Source organism: Bubalus bubalis, chromosome 23, assembly GCF_019923935.1.
Source record: "Bubalus bubalis isolate 160015118507 breed Murrah chromosome 23, NDDB_SH_1, whole genome shotgun sequence".
In the NCBI taxonomy this organism is placed as follows: domain Eukaryota; kingdom Metazoa; phylum Chordata; class Mammalia; order Artiodactyla; family Bovidae; genus Bubalus; species Bubalus bubalis.
The window spans coordinates 33,048,120-33,064,353 of NC_059179.1; the positions used below are offsets into that span (position 1 = coordinate 33,048,120).

At 34.2% G+C, this 16,234-nt stretch overlaps 1 protein-coding gene across 13 annotated transcripts in view; it reads left to right on the plus strand.

Moving 5' to 3' along the window:
- Positions 1-16,234, plus strand: part of VTI1A (vesicle transport through interaction with t-SNAREs 1A) — a 383,913-nt gene that overhangs the window by 73,133 nt on the left and 294,546 nt on the right. For 9 of the 13 annotated variants that reach the window (XM_044935242.2, XM_025274367.3, XM_006043956.4 and 6 more), the window contains exons 4-5: positions 6,663-6,740; positions 13,147-13,167. In XM_044935242.2, the coding sequence (XP_044791177.2) occupies positions 6,663-6,740; positions 13,147-13,167 (99 nt within the window). The remainder of the gene's footprint in view (positions 1-6,662; positions 6,741-13,146; positions 13,168-16,234) is intronic. The other 4 variants (XM_025274366.3, XM_006043957.4, XM_025274371.2 and 1 more) reach the window with 1 other exon arrangement.

Sequence of the window (16,234 nt, forward strand, 5' to 3'; positions counted from 1 at the left end):
TTAAATGATGTAGCAGCAATATGGTCAAGAGTTCCTAGTATAAATAAAAGTCTCTTCTAGAACTGTGAAACATAAATAGAGTCGTTCCATATGGATTGCATATGGGTTTTGTGTGAGTCTATAAGTGTATATATATAGATATAACTTCATCATATGCAAATAAATACTCACATATGATAACAAAGCTAAATTTAAAAAAATAAGAGAAAATATGATTTATCTTATTTACAGTCAAAACACAAATATCAATTTCAAATATGTAAAATGTTTTGAAAGTACAAGCAAAAATAGTAAATGAGGATGATTATAATAGGAAGACATTTTTTTATCTTGGAATTTTTTTTTCTCTTATTACATACTCAAGAACAATGAGTTATTTCAGTGTTCACACGGTAACCTGCTATTCCAACTGCTGGAAGCAGAGTGTGTTAGTATTTTCTCTCTGGTGGCTTGCATCTGGTCCATTGGCCATGAGTTTATGATAGATAGAAAGCGTGCTTTCCCTTTGTTAACACTGCAGTATTGGTGACATGTGGCATGTGCACTTCCCAGCAAATGAGCTTGACCTTTAACTCTAAACAGTCCCTTGAGCAAGAGCAAGCCATGTTTAGTGGAATGATTACTTAGAAGAGACAGATTGGAAGTGAGTTTCTCTGATAACATTAAAGAAATGCAATAAAGTTTTTATTACTGGAAGTTGTCCAAAAATTGTGGCACCATAAAATAGATAGTTGGGCAAAATAATGTAGTAGAATTATAATTACTGGATTAAATAATATGACTTTTTAAAGCAAATTTTGGTATATATTGGCAAATCATTTTTAAGGAAGAATGCACTAATTTAGACCCTCAGTCATGTATGTGTACTGGTTTTATTGCATCCTTTCCAATATTATGAACAAATATTTAGTTAAATATCCTTTGTAATGTTATCACATTCAAGGTATTATGGTAGGTTTCCATTTGTTTATAATATTTAAATCCTCACAAAAGCCCTGGGAAATAAGTATTGTTACCAGTTTTTTAGAGATTGAGGAAACTGATACTCAGAAAACTTCATTTGACCAAGATCACATACTGAGATATCATTTCTGTTCTTTTCATTCAGTGCCCTGTGCTTTGTCCTCTTAAGAGTTTTCCAAGGATGAAACATTTGCCTAACAGTTGACTTTACCTTTATCTGTATTATTTAGTATGATATTTTTAAGAGCATTATTACTATAATTTATTTTCATTTATTTTTTATTTTTGGCCACACTGTGTAGTTTGTGGGATCTTAGTTCCCTGATCAGGGGTTGAACCTGCACACTCGTCAGTCAAAGCACAGAGTTCTAACCACTGGACGAGGGAATCCCCAGTATGATATATTTTAATCTTAAATTGTTTTTTTGCTAAAAATTAGTACAGCATGGAGAACGGTGTAATAAACAGAATTTCACAAATTTCTTTCTATTTTTTTCCTCCAAAATTTAAGTTTCCTGCCCTGGATTGATGAGCCTTTTTAAGTCCTGAGTGGAGTGAGGATGAAAGGCTGAAATTGCCAGTGGAGAAATAGAAGGGAGGTTGAAAATGCAATGCCTTGTGCCAAAGATAGATGCATTTTAGAAAATGCCATCTGGGCGTTATGGAAGTATGATATTATTTAATTAGAACCAGATAAAATTAGGTAAGAAATGAGTGCCAGCAATTATATGACTAACTAATAAATATAATTTCATGGTATTCTATAGCTATCCCAAAGTGTTAATTATAACAGGAGCAGTTAAATTCTTTAGAGCAGTTAAATTCTTTGGCTATGAAAGCATAACAGTTTTTAATAGGTGTATCACCTGGTAACCTGGGGCATTATTAAATATAGGGAAACCGAAAGACATGGTAGAAGCAATGGAAAAGTCTGGCCAGACTGGGTAATTTGTTTTAGACCTATGGAGAAATCTATTAACCATTTCTTCTATAGACCAATTTGATTAGGAAGTAGGACAAGCTGTTCTTTCACTACTTACCAAAACCATAGTACACTTTGTATCAATTATTTGGCTGTCTGCAGCACATAGATTAGAATAAAGGGCTTTCTTAGTGTTTGTGAACATTGTGAATTGCTGATTAGTAATTAAAGTACTGAATGAAGAAAATCAGGCCAAAATTGAATGGAACTGAGAAAGTCTTAATTCCGTAATACAGATGTTAGAAACAGATTGTCTTGAGCGGCCCATTCAACACAGTAACATTTTACATAACCATGGAGTGTTTACCTCCCATGTTAGACCCACGGCCAATGCCTTAGAGATTGTTTCCTCTCCCATGCCTTGTGATGTAGCTGTTTGGGTATTAATTTAGTGAAATATCCTGTCTGCCAGGTGTGGGAACTAGCTGATTTTATTGTAATACCAGATCATTACTTAATTCATATGCAACAGAGTGCAGCACATGGAAAGCATTATAAATCTATTTACAATGTGGCTGGTCTGATGATAACATTGTATTAAATTCCCAGGTGAGGCAATTTAAGCAATTGCTTTGCCATGTGCACGCCATGGAAATTAAATTCTCATATACGCTCTAGTAATAAACCAACTTCATTGTTATGCTTATGCTAGTGGTGAGTGCTAGAAATCCTCATTCTGGTTACGTATACCCTGTTTCTAGTGTAGATTCATCCAGGAGGCGGTACCACAGATCACAGTTCTTAATTAGTTTAAGCTAAGTTAATTCATTTTGTTTCTAGTTTAGCAGTGCCTGTCCAGGAACACATTCAGTTCAGTTGGGAAATGTTAAGGTCAAGTAGATAGATTGTTTCAAGCCAAATTTCCAGAGAGAACTGAGCAAGTGTATCTGTTTGAACTTGGCTTTAAGAAAATCAGCCAATCAGTATGCAAACGTGTTCATCAAGTAAAAAAAAAAACTGCTTGGCAGTTTTTGCTTTCTTGCTTTCTTAACCAAAGACTCACTTTTGTAATCAGTTTAAAATAACCCGTTGACATTTTGTGCATCTAATGTCTTAGGGATAGCAATCAGTTGTTGATTTGTCATATTTTTTAGGGTTCATATATGGCCTGTAGATTTCTCTGTCCACCCAAATATATGTTAGAAGGAATAAACTTTACACAAACACACAACTAAAAGTGAGGAATGCCCTTGTATTTAACACTCTGTGTATGTGAGTGTGTGTGTGTGTGTGTATGTGGCACATATTGTCAGCTGAAGCTTTTCCACCCTTACGGTACAGACCTGAAATTGCAATAGATTACAAACTGCAGAGAGCTTCTGTCTTCTCCTGAAGCCACATATAAAGCACCAGTAGACAGTAGTAACTGACAACTAAGACTAAAAATGTTGACAATTTCTTGATTTGCCTGGTTAGCTTATGTATAGAAGTCATTAACTATTTATAAAATGCATTATGAATTGGGTTCCTTCAAACTGTAGCTGAATGTGTGACATTTCCAGCTCAAATTCTCATGCTTGCATTTGGCTAAAGTACAGATTTTATACAGTTGATAATAAAGTAAAAAATATTTTAGTTAGTTGATCAAGATACAGTAGGTGTTTCAGTTTCATTAACTTTGAATCTTCCAATTTAAAGTATGGCATAGTACTTAGTAATGTAAAATACTAACAGAAAACTTCCACAAAAGGAAAAACAATTTATTGATATTTTGGAGGAAAATTTCATAAAATAAGGCGTTTCTCATTCAGACGAACCTTTTTGGGTGTTCAGTTATTTTAGTGATAATCCTGCAGGCTAAATTACAGTTTATTAAATTCAATTTACTTAAAATTTCAAACCACAAAAAATTAGGAGAAAAGACCAATGGCAGGAATTTAAAAATAATTCTTAATAAAGCAAAGTGTGAATTTAAAAATGTTTTGTTCAAAGTGATACTTAAGTGTAAAGAATTCAGTTTTCAGCATCAGCTGTCTCATTTTCATGAGGAACTATTTCTGATATTTGAAATAAGTTGTCTTTTCATTCTGTAACAGAAGTCAGTCCTATCAGAGAAAATTTTATAAACTCAGCCTATCATGTGCTTAATTACATCCAGAGAGTCATCCCAATGACCAGTTTTTACTATCCCAGTGGAAAAGAGTGACATTTACAGGGCCCACCCTTCAACTACAGATAAATCTTAAGTGCTCCTCTGTTGCTGAGCCTGTACACTCTTAATTGCTGGTTTTTAAAAGCAATGGATTCTAACCAAAACAAGATTAGTTATTTAGGCATCCATGTTTGTAATTTTCTTCTTTTGAAGTACAGAAAATCAAAATAAGAATAAGTGTAATTGAACAATCTATGCCAATTTGTTGGTATTTTGGTAAAAAAGGGAAAAACAAAAACAATCTCCATATGATATTCTTGCATAGTGTGCAATGTTTTAGTCCCCCATAGTGATGAAATGAATAATTAAAAAGGCAGCTCTGATACCACAGCCTGTTAAAAGGTTCTCATTTCCTTTAATGCTATAAAATACTTTTACTAGATAGTTTGAAACTATTGTAGCAAGGAGCCCCAAATGGGCAAAAGAAAGGTTTGGCTTGAATGAAATTGTGCTAAGGCCACATAGTGTACTTGTCCTTGTAATTTAGCATTTTTCAGTACTTTACAGAGTCAGTATAAATAGCTAATTAATAGTAGCTTCAGTAAATACAATAAGAGAAGCCAACCTAGTATCTGCTGTTTGTGGCAGTGAGAAGCCTGCCACATTCAAAAAGGAATGAGTTGGGTCACTCCTGAATAGTTAAGACAGCTGATATAGATGTCATTACTGACCTCAGGCTAATGACCTACCTCTCCTGTTTTGTCCTTTCTGCAACATTTATCTACTTACAGACTTAATACATTTATCTACTTACAGACTTAATACATTTGCCAAGGTATGATACACACATTTATAGCAAGGAAGTGAGGCTTGGGGCAGAGACCTAGAATAGGAGGGGATACCACCATCTCCTTTGTAACATTTTGCAGCTTTTATATATTTTTATTTCCTGTGTGCGTGTATTCAGAGGGTAATAAAGTGAGGAAATTTTGTGCAGTAGAATGACTACTGAGCTATAGTTAGGACCACATGGTTCTAGTCTCAATTTAACCAAAGCTACCTTTAGAATTCCACAAGACTGATTTTTGTTTTCCTTAAAGAATAAAGGGATGTCTAGGTTTATTTTTATTTACACCCCATTCAGCCCTTTTTAACAGGATTCTGCCAGAGAGTTAATAAGCCTTTATGCCCTGAGACTTCTATTCTATGTAATGAACTATATTCTCTCTCATGTCCCATCTTTGGGAGAATTGAGAATAGTCACAAATAATTTTCTGTGTTTTAGGGTTCAGATAGGGAGCCCCAAGTGAAAAAGGCAAACTTTAAAATGATTTAAAATCTATTAGTTTTCCTTGTCGAAAGTTCTTTTTAAGTTCCAATATAGTAGGATTTTTATGTTTAAAATACTATGATCTCTATGTGGCAAAGCTCTGCTACTCATTCACTGGTTTAAAAAATCTAATTAAAAATCTTGTTGACTTCTTCTCATGGATTATGGATAGTCCTTTTAAACTACAATAATTTTTCATATCACAGTTGAACAGGTAAGAAATTTTAAGTCCTAAACTGTAGACCCCAAATGGGAAAAGATTACTATTTCCCAGCTGCCATTTTTTAATTGACTGATTTTGCTCAGTTAGTTCAGATGCAGAAAAGGCAGTAAAGTAGCCTGTACATCCATATTTGGGTCTGAAATAGTGATGCTGAAGTAGGATCTGAGGATGGCACTCTAGCTTCACAACTAATTTCCAGAGCTTTTTAGCTTTTCCAAATGTGTGCACGTTTAGATAATTCATAAATTGCTTGCAGACATGTCCCTCTGACTTTACTGGTAAAGGTAGATTTCTTGTAAAACAAAATTTCAGTGTGTGAAAAATCGATTCATGGCCTACTTGTCTTTATTTACTGGAATTGTGAAAAGTTGACTTATAGCCTACTTGCCTTTGTTTACTGGGATTGGGAAATTTAAGCTGTTTACCAGATACACGTACACACACACACACACACACTCCCACTACGTTTCCTTAGGCCATTTTTATAGAGGACTAGGAGACATTTAAATTAGAGTCTGGAAACAGGATGGGCTTCTACATTCCATCTCTTTCTGCTTAGTAACATCACAATAATGAAGGAAATGGGGATATGCTATTTTCCAGGCATCCCAGTATATAGCTGGAGATATAATATTATCCTAGAATTAGAGATTTTAAAAGATCTATATTGTAGAGTCCATTTCCTGCCACAGTATCAAAGACCCTATATACTCTTATAACTGCATCTGGTGAGTGTGGCAGATATACAGCAAAATAGCTGTATTTCTTTCAGCTTCGTGGTCTGATCTGAATGACTGCATGGAATAACATACCAGTTCTGATCCGTTTGTCAATATTAAGAGTACTCACACAGTGCAGAGTTTTCATCCATTACTGGCATTTGAAAAAACTTATAATTTAAACTCCTCAAGTTCAAGAACTTTGCACAACTTTGGTTTGCAGATTTGAGCAAATAGGTTTCCATTAGGGGGCTCTCGAGGTTTGAGATGATCAGTCTTGATACCAATAATGCTTGGAAGCCTTTACTTTCTAACGTTCATCTTGCTCTCTCCCTTTCTGTTTTGTTTTATAGAAAAGGTCACGGATCGCCTACAGTGACGAAGTACGGAATGAGCTCCTAGGGGATGATGGGAATTCCTCAGAGAACCAGGTAGAATGCTAATCAGGAAGGCCCGGTGGGTGGCTGGAGGGTGAAGGAGGTCACTGGCACACTGGGCTCTCAAGCTGCTCTGTAACAGTATTAGCAACAACTCATGTGGAAGCGATACTGTTTAATGCAAAGCTGGAGCCTTAATCAACTTCAAAATGTTTCTTGGAGATCTTACATTTAACCCTTTACCTTGTGATCACTGTCTGCTATCTTTTAAAAAAATCTTTTCTTCTCTTTTTTTTATTATTTAGTACTTAAGGAATAACTTGAAACACACTGTTTGTGGACAAAGCCAAGGTCCTCACCTCCAACACATGTAAAAGGAATAAAAAAAGTACATAATGCAGCTTTGATAATAATGCAGTATAATTAAATCAACACTCGCAGCAAAACAAATGAAAGTAAGCTTTCAAAATTCGACTGGGCAGCTCAGGCTCCTATTGTGTACCTTCTTAAAAATACATTCACCAAAATGCAAATTGGAAGCCCCAGTGTGGAAATTGGATACTCACATAGAGGTGCTGCCCTTGTCAGGTAATGATAATGATGATGATAATAGTTGTAGGAGTGGTAATGGGAAAAGTCTTTTCACAGTTTAAGATCCGGATAGGCAAAAAAATAAGACACGGTTTCTTCTTCAAGGGGCCTTGCAACTTGGCTGTCAGCTCTCATTGGATCACACAGTAGTGTCATGAGTCTAATTAGTGTCCCACTTCTTTCTTTGAATTAATACTGCCGATTTCATTAATTCATGTAGATAATATATATGACTTTAAAAAATGTTTCAAGAACCTCAGAGTAGAGATGATTTTTAAAAAATGTCTCAAACAGCCCTAGTGACTGATTCTCTTTGACACTTTTAAAGAAAATAAATGATAGGGAACTTCAGAAGCAAGACCCGAACGTGTTTATTAACGTTACTTTGGCAAGTCTAGAAGAAGCCTCTACTTTAAATAAAAATGAACATAAATCATTCATTGGGTAAACCAACATTTTAATAAGCTGCTAAACATAATATATTGATATGCATTATAAAAATTGCATAATAGTGTTTACCCTTGCAAATAGAGTGTAAATCTATATATGCTGAAACTATAATACTATCCACTAAACGTGAATATTGTAAACAGGGTTGTTGCTCATGTGATGAAAAGGCCCCATCTGCCCACCCCCAGAAAGGAAGAAGAATCACTGAGCAGTCCTGTGTTTGTTTTTGGAAAGATCTCAGCTCCTCCACTAGTTGGATGTTATCAGCTTCAGTTCAGACATGTAAACACGTTAAGATTTGACTTGGGATTTCAGCTTCCCTGATTGAAATGTGAGAATAGCTAACGGAAAAAAAAAAATAAGGAGCACATCAAACACAAAAGCATGATGTGATAAAGGAGTTTTACTCATAATAGATTAAATAATATGAGGATGAGAGCAAAAAAAATTTTTTTCCTATTTTAAGTGCAATTTAGATTGCTCATTCCTTGAGTGAATTAATCATAGTTTATTTTCTATCTTTACTGCAAAAAAAAAAAAGCACTGTCTTTAAAAAAAAAAAAGTGAATCTCCATGTCAGTTCTTTAAAGAGCTATAGATCTTTACCTCATTTGAAACTAGTGCCTAATATAGAGGAAATAGAAGAGAAGAGGGTGTTTCTGTCTAACTCAAACTCCTTTATTGTAATGGATGCTGTCGTACTAGGACAGGGATCTTTTTTTTTTTTTTTTTAAAGCATGTTCTCTTCTCTTAATGGACATTTTATGTGCCTAGAACATTTGCCTTACGAACGTATAAGGAGGACTTTTTTTTTAACGCCTAAAGAAAAATATTCCACAAAAATAGATTGAGTTCATATTTTCTGAATTTTTCAAATTATATTCCTGTCACTTTAAAGTGATAACTCAGAGATTTCCCCTGGACTTGTATAAATCAAGCTTACAAATTCTGAAAGTGCTTGGAGAGCCTGAAGTTTAGTTGTAAGGAGCTGTCACTTCAATAAATAGAGTGTGATGAATTATAGTCATGAGACTGTGGAACTGTTAGATTATTACTTATGTGAACTTTTCAGGCTAAAATTTGAATCAGATCTGAAAGTTCAAAGAGACAACATATAACTTTTAGGATATTTTGTTACCAAAGTAGCACAATTTCCATATCATAATGAAGCCTTTATGTTTTGTTTTGGGGCTCTTTGTCATAATATATAGGAATTAAAATCCCTAAAACTATATAACACATCCTTAACTTGGAATGGCCACTTGAGAAGAACTATTCTGCCACAGTATTCATTCAGACTATGAAATCAAAACAGAAACCTTTTCTTTAAAGGAAGAAAAGATTTGGCTTTTCATTTTAATTTTTGTAGCTCAGTGGCTGAGAAGATAGCTTTTTCTGGCTAGGATCACCTTGCCAATAAATTAGAGAAGCTCACCTAGTAAATTAGAGAAGAAAATATTTTCTGCACACAGATATGTTTATTTTCAGCCTAATTATTGAGAAATTGATTTTTCAGAACTTCTTGGCCATGTCATATTTATGGTAAATTTTTAACAATACAGGGAAAACTGAGAAGTGAAAAATGAGACCAAAGGTGGCAATATTTGTTTAACTAAAGTTGGGATATATCTCAGTTTTTCTTAAGTATAGGTCAGAAAAAAATGATAAATAATAGCAAAGGTTGTAAATAGACAAATGAACTAAGTGCTATTTAGTTAATTTCAATGCAATATCCACATCTTCCCTATAGTGACTTCTTTGTGGATTTAGACAAATATGAATACCTTAGTTCTTATTTCTCAGTCTGCCAGTTTATAATGCATTTTTTAGGCACCTAAAACTTGGCCGTTGATACACATAATTATGATCTTCCAATTAACTATACAGTATATTAATTTACTCATATATGTAAACATTTTGCCATGATTAGAATTAAAATTTCAAAAATTAAGAATTTTCAAATGCATGTTTAATGTTCTCCATGCAGTACACATTTTTATTTAATTCCAAATTAATTGCTTTGTATAAATTCATTTCTATTACATCTATTTCATGCAATCAAGTATAGCTCATCCTTGATTTACAGAGAAGAGGCAAAATTACCTATTTGGCACATTCAAATATTGTTGGGTCTTTCCATGCACTGTTAGTTGTCTTGGGCATTATCATTTTGTTCTTTTAACAAATCAAATTTTCCATTGCATATGACAGCATCTTAATATTTTCAGAGAGCTTGTTCTTAAAATGTAGTGATGCTGTATTTAGACTGGAAACTTTAATAATTGTTAACTAGATTTAGTTTCATGAAAACGATTCTTAGAAAGGAAAAAAAAAAAAAAATTCATACAGAATTAAATCCCCTTCACAGTAGAGTATGATAATGGGACACATGTTCCAAGCTCTACTTCTGAAACCTAATAGTGTCTCAGTTTCCATATGCAAAATTATATTGATCAGTGAATAAACCTGAGTAAATGAAATTTGAGTAAATCCCTGATAGAAGGTTCAAAAATATATATATAAAGAGTAGAGTATGTCTAAACGTGAGGAAATTTTTGTGGTAAAGCAATATTCAGCAGATATGATTTGCTTAATTTTTTAATGCAATGTTCTCTTAAGTTCCGATTTGGGCTTGCTGTGCATAAAGTGTGTCAAACTTCAGCTACAGACCAGGGGGTGAAGTCGGTCAATTTAATTCCCCAAGATCTAAAGAAGGTCGGTATCATTTCATATAGCCCTGGCAGAGCAGATCATTACCAGGCACAAATCTGTTCGTTACGTGCTGAGGGTTTATAGCAAAATAAATAGACTGTCATCATAAGTTCAGAAAATTGTGTGTTCGACCCACGATAATGTGTAAAGGGCGTTTAATAGAGTTCAGCATTTATTCGTTATCTGTATGCGGACAGAGACGGCAGTCGCGTTATCAGCTTTAAAAAAAAAAATTCGGTAGTTCTGGTGGTCACGTGATGCCCCTCACACACAGAGGCGCGCGCGCACGAACCCTCACATGCTCTGCAGTGCAGTTTTGATTTTAGTCACAGCAGAAGGCTTAACCACAAGAGATTCCACTGGTTCAAACCAGCGTAAACCAGATTTTTTCAGCCCACAAAGGAACAGATTACCTCTTGTATCAAATTCTGCATGGGGGGGGGGGGGGGGACAGAAATCTTTGTTTCACAAAAAAGATGTTGATTATCATAACTCAACACGGTGGCATGGCACAGTTTCATGTCGCCTGTGACGGAGCTAGAAACTCGATAAAATGCGAATCAAAAAAATACGAAATCACTACTTTCAGCCTAGTCTAAGCATTGTTAATTTTCAAAAACAGGCCATCTTTTGTTTACTTGTATGAAAACTCTCAAACTAAAAAAAAAAAAAAAAGATAAAGATTAAAACCCCTCCCATTACCTAGCTTAGCTACAAATCCGGTGTAAAGCTTGGATGCAGCCATGCAGCACAAACAAGATAGAACGTTTTTTGTTTGGAACCTATTGAAAAAACAAATGGGTAGCATTTTTAAACACTCATTGATTATGGCAGGGTGGCATGCCCAAATGGTCTCCATTGCTGAAGAGTAGTTTTAAACTTTGGCCCTTTAAGTATCATAGTCAACTGAAGAATGGTGCCCCCAGAAAGAAAAAAGAGAAAAAATAGCTGTGCGATCAATCCCAGATCAGCTTTTTCTGAGAATTAATGTTTGCCCTTTTTCTCCCATAATGTTCCGATAGCAAAGAGAAAGATTCCGATATATGATAGGCCAAGTATTTTAGTTTAGAATTTTACTTCTTCTAGGGAAGAATTGTAACTTTTTTCCCTTGAAATGATGAGATGATTGACTTACACACTCAGTGGTTGCTGAGATAATGATTGTGTTAATTACAAGCAATGACAACTTCATATGTATTTTTGAAAGGTAGAAAAAGTTTCTTTTTCACTAAATGCAGTGTGAGACCTTATGTAATAGATTCTGTATCCTTTTTCTAAGATTCATCACTGGTTTGAAATCTCATTCTTTTGTACTTGAAATACTTTTCAAATAACAAATGAAATAACAAGACTAAGCTGGAATGCATATGGTTTTCCTTGAATTGGAACAAAAATAGCTTTAAGCTTTGAGAACTCTGGGCTATAGTAAACATGATACTTTTAGAAAGACTTATAGTGAGCGGTTCATGGCACGTTTCTCCCAAAGCAATAGTTTAATTTATTGGCCTGCTTATGTCAAGTGTTATAACAGATGTTACAGATATTTGGATGCTTAAAAATTATCAGTTGTAGACCTGAATTGCTGAGGATGCAAGTTTCAGACCTAGAATATGGTTTATAGTCTCATACAACATTGGTTTCTTTTCTGTTCATTGTAGAGACTGGAAGACACCTCAACTCTCCAATATTTGTGGGTTAGAATACAATACTATCACATACACCCAGGGAACCAGACATATGGTTATATCCGTTTTCTAGTTTCTAAAGAGTAAAACGTTTTATCTGTAAAATTTAAGACAAATATTCTACAGAGAAGAATCAAAATGTTACCACAAAAGTTTACTAACAGGTAAAGAATGGCTTGAAGTTTGACTTTGGTGAAAACAAATTACAGTACAAATGAAGTTAGTGAGTTCATTGCTTTGAAATGATCTGGTTTACAAGATGAAGAAAACTGATAAGTGAAGAAACTTCAAAAATTAAAATTAAAACACCTTATGATTACAGTAGCCTCTTCAGCAAAACGAAACCTTGGGAATCAACTCTGATATACACAGTATTGCTAAGGATTGTGAAATATTTTCTGATTTTATGTCCTAAATATTATCTCTCCTGGCATGCTTTATTCCCAATTAAAATAATCTTACTTCCAAAGATGATCCTGTTACTAGAATGGGTACAAGTATGATATTAACATACCAGTTTGTTGTTTTAAAATACTTACTGGGACAAAAGCATGAGCTATTAATCATTTTCATTTGGAGGTAAAAATCTGAAAGCAGTTGTCAAGATTCAAAATAGAGAAACATCCTGAAAACTTGTATATACAAAACCTCTTCAGTGGTATATTCTTAGAAGAGAGGAACAGTAAACTTGTTTTCTTTCTTTATAATATAGACTTCTATGAAGTCGTTCCCCTTTATTTCATGATGGTGTCTTAGATGTACTTTAAAAGAGAATTTCACACTATTCTCTTTGTTTAATGTGACAGTGTGAGAAAGTGATCTTTATTCGTTCAAAAAACTCTGCATGTAGTCTATGTTTAGGTTCTTTTAATGTGTTTGTCTGTGATTTTTAAATGCTAAACATGTAAACAGATAAATTGTCAATGTTAATTCTGTATCCTGTCACACCACTGATCTTTCTTTCCTGCCATTTCTTTCCTTTTTATCTTTTTTTTTTTTTTTTTTGTGCATTCATGTTGCAGTTGATAAAATTACGTGAAGAGGTGAGTACTTCCTAGCTTGCTTCTTTTTTTTTTTAATTCTGCTTTTCCCTATAAATTTGAGTATCTAAATCTGAAGGAAAACCGTTGGGTTCATTTTTCCAGGAAAATCTGTGCATATTAAAAGCATTGATTATATTGCTAGAAATGTTCTCTGCTATCTTAAAAAAAAAAAACCAAGTACACCCTAATCATGCTTATCACAGTGATCATTGTTGTTTTCTAGCTTTGGAAGAAAATTAATATTTTAAAGACCAAAAAAGGGAGGAAAAAGAAAGGAATAGCTTGAAGCTATACCCAAGTGTAGTTTTCATGTAGACTGACTTCAGTTTTGTTTTGTTTGCATTGGTCTCTCAAAGAAGTCAACAGGATTAATTTTTTTCCTGACATTCTGAATTTACTGAAAACTGTTTTTAAACTAACTCCTTTCCTTCAACCAAAATTCTTAGTTCAACATTAGATACCATGAGCCTATTATCCTTTTGGGGAAACACACATATGTTATAAATACTCTACTAGTCTATGTACACAGATACCTAAGAATAGCCAAGCCTCGCCTCATTGTTAAACACTTTCTTTTTTGTAGGAAATAGCACCCAAGTGAGTTCTTATTTTTCTGAGTTTGCTAGCCTGCTTCATAATACAGCTCCAGACTTTTTTTTTGTGGCCCAGCAAATGTTTATAACAACATTAATAATTTTATCCCTGTATGCATGAGGGATGCCAAATGATTCTAAATATTTTTTAAAATTAGACCATACTTATCAAATATGCGCTGCTACTCTTTTCAGAAATAGAGTAATCATAGTTTTTACTTAGTGAGATTGAATTTAGTTACTTTTACATTAGGACATCAAATAATGATCTATATTACAATTTAAAAATTGTTTAATTGCTTATAATAAGCAGAGTACTATGAATTATTTTCAACTTTAGGTTGGCTGTGTTGTTTGAGATTTTTCCTGGAAGTTTTTTGTTGTTTTTTTTTAATTGATATGTCATCATTCTCTAGGTGATATGAATGCTAATTTAGAGGTTTGTAGAGAGTGGTTTTCAACAACTCTTCTGATTTAAGATGCATTCATGATGCCTTCTCAGTAAAAGTAATAATGATATATAAAATGAAGGGTGAAAATACACAAAACCCTCACCCTCCAACCTTTTTGTGTTTTTTTTTTAATCTTCCCTGCATGGAAGCAGATGTATATATTAAATAAGTATTATAAATCATAGTTTTGATGTATAAGGTTATTCTTGAGGTGAGTGATATGTCAACATTATTCTTCTGCAAGACAGTCTTCATGTATGTATTTGCATATGCTCAGGCTTAGGTGAAGAATTTGAATTTTCAAATATTAATGCAACCAACTATAGACTATGAAGAAACTACATGAAGCTCTTGGCCTTGAACTTAGCAATGAATATAAGTAACAAGCCCTTGTGCCTTAGTACCATCAGCATGGTTGACAGATTTAGTTTTAAGCTGAATTGTGTAGACTTAGAAATCTTAATTCTGTAAGCTGAAAACATCACATCTGCATTTCTTTAAAAATACGTTTCATCATCATTTTATGACTTTTAATTCCTTTGCTGTGGCTATAGCAACAGTTTTATCAGTTATGCTTGTGGAATGCACGTTACCAACACTATAACCCGAAATGGAATTGTACTAGGAAGAATTAGATCACTCAACTAACAGAATAATATACTCTGAAGTATTCTCTTAACAGTCTGTGATATGGATGCAGCATTGATATTGACAGACTAGGCTACAGTGATGGCAGTAATGGTATATGGTCTGCTCGGAAGTCATTGTTTCTCAGGCAGGAAGCTCAGAGGAATCAAACACTGATTTCCTTCTTGTATCTATCCTAAGACAAACACTCCTCTGCTTCAAAATAGAATGTTTCATACTATTTGGAAACAAAGTATGCCCCATCCAGTCCTCAAGATGCTCTTTTTTGGGGCTCTCTTTTTGGGCTCCTTTCTGAGAAGAGAGCATGCTTGGAATCGGGCTGATAATGCACAGGGAGCTGAACCGCTGTTGGCTGTGCCGAGCTCTCTGTTTGAATCCTGCGTCTCCAGCTTTCCACGTTGCACAGCTCCTCACACAAGTTGAGCTGTGTCTGAAGCTCCAGCACAGCTTCACTTACCTGCTTTGAAAAGGGCTGAGAAGAGGGTGAGAGAATGAGTTTGGGATGGAGTGTGGGGGCAAGTTGAAAGCATCAGCTGCTACTGTACTGTATTTCCTTTCATTTTCAGAGACCAGGGCAATGTACAACTAAGGGAACAATGTAAATAGCACAGCTGTTACAAGAACTTGATTTTAGCTTGACTTAAGTGAAGAGGTTCCAAAATACAAAGTGAGGTCCTGCTGGAAAGCTGCTGGTAAACTGATAGTCCTCTTGTGTGCAGATTTGCTCTGATAAAATTGAACTGTCCTGCAGAAGAGTTACTGACATTATTTAGGAATAGACCCTTTTTTTTTTTTTTTAAATAAAAAAGTTGTCTTAGCAGTTTTGCTTTCCATTACAAAGCCATATACTCGATAAGCTAATTTGGCTCCCATCCATGGAATCTCAGAAATCAGTCTATGTTTAAATACTTTGTTTCCTACATTTTTATTATTGTATAATTAAACTCTCCATTTTCAGTATTGAACTTTGATTTCTCTAAATCTGCAGTAGCTAAATATTTTCTTTTAGTTTAGGGATTTCACCCAATATGAAAATGAACCAAAATCTTTGATCTGAATTCTTGATTAAAATTCACATTTATTCTTAATGCCACAAGGCTGATATCTTTTTAGAGAATCACCTATTTGAAAAATCAAGTCCTTTGTTAAGTTAGAAAACAATATTCAAAGAAGGGAAGAGCAATTCCCCCTCCCAAAACCTTCATGTAGTGAGAATTAGGAATAAGAAAGCTTTTCTTATTCCTAATTTTTGACAAGCTGAGTAATGTGTTAAATTTATTTAAAAATAGTCATTAATGCCAAACACATAAAGCTCCCCTTGCTTTTCCTTTTCTCAATTACAGACTACTGATTTTACATTTTTATGATATATGC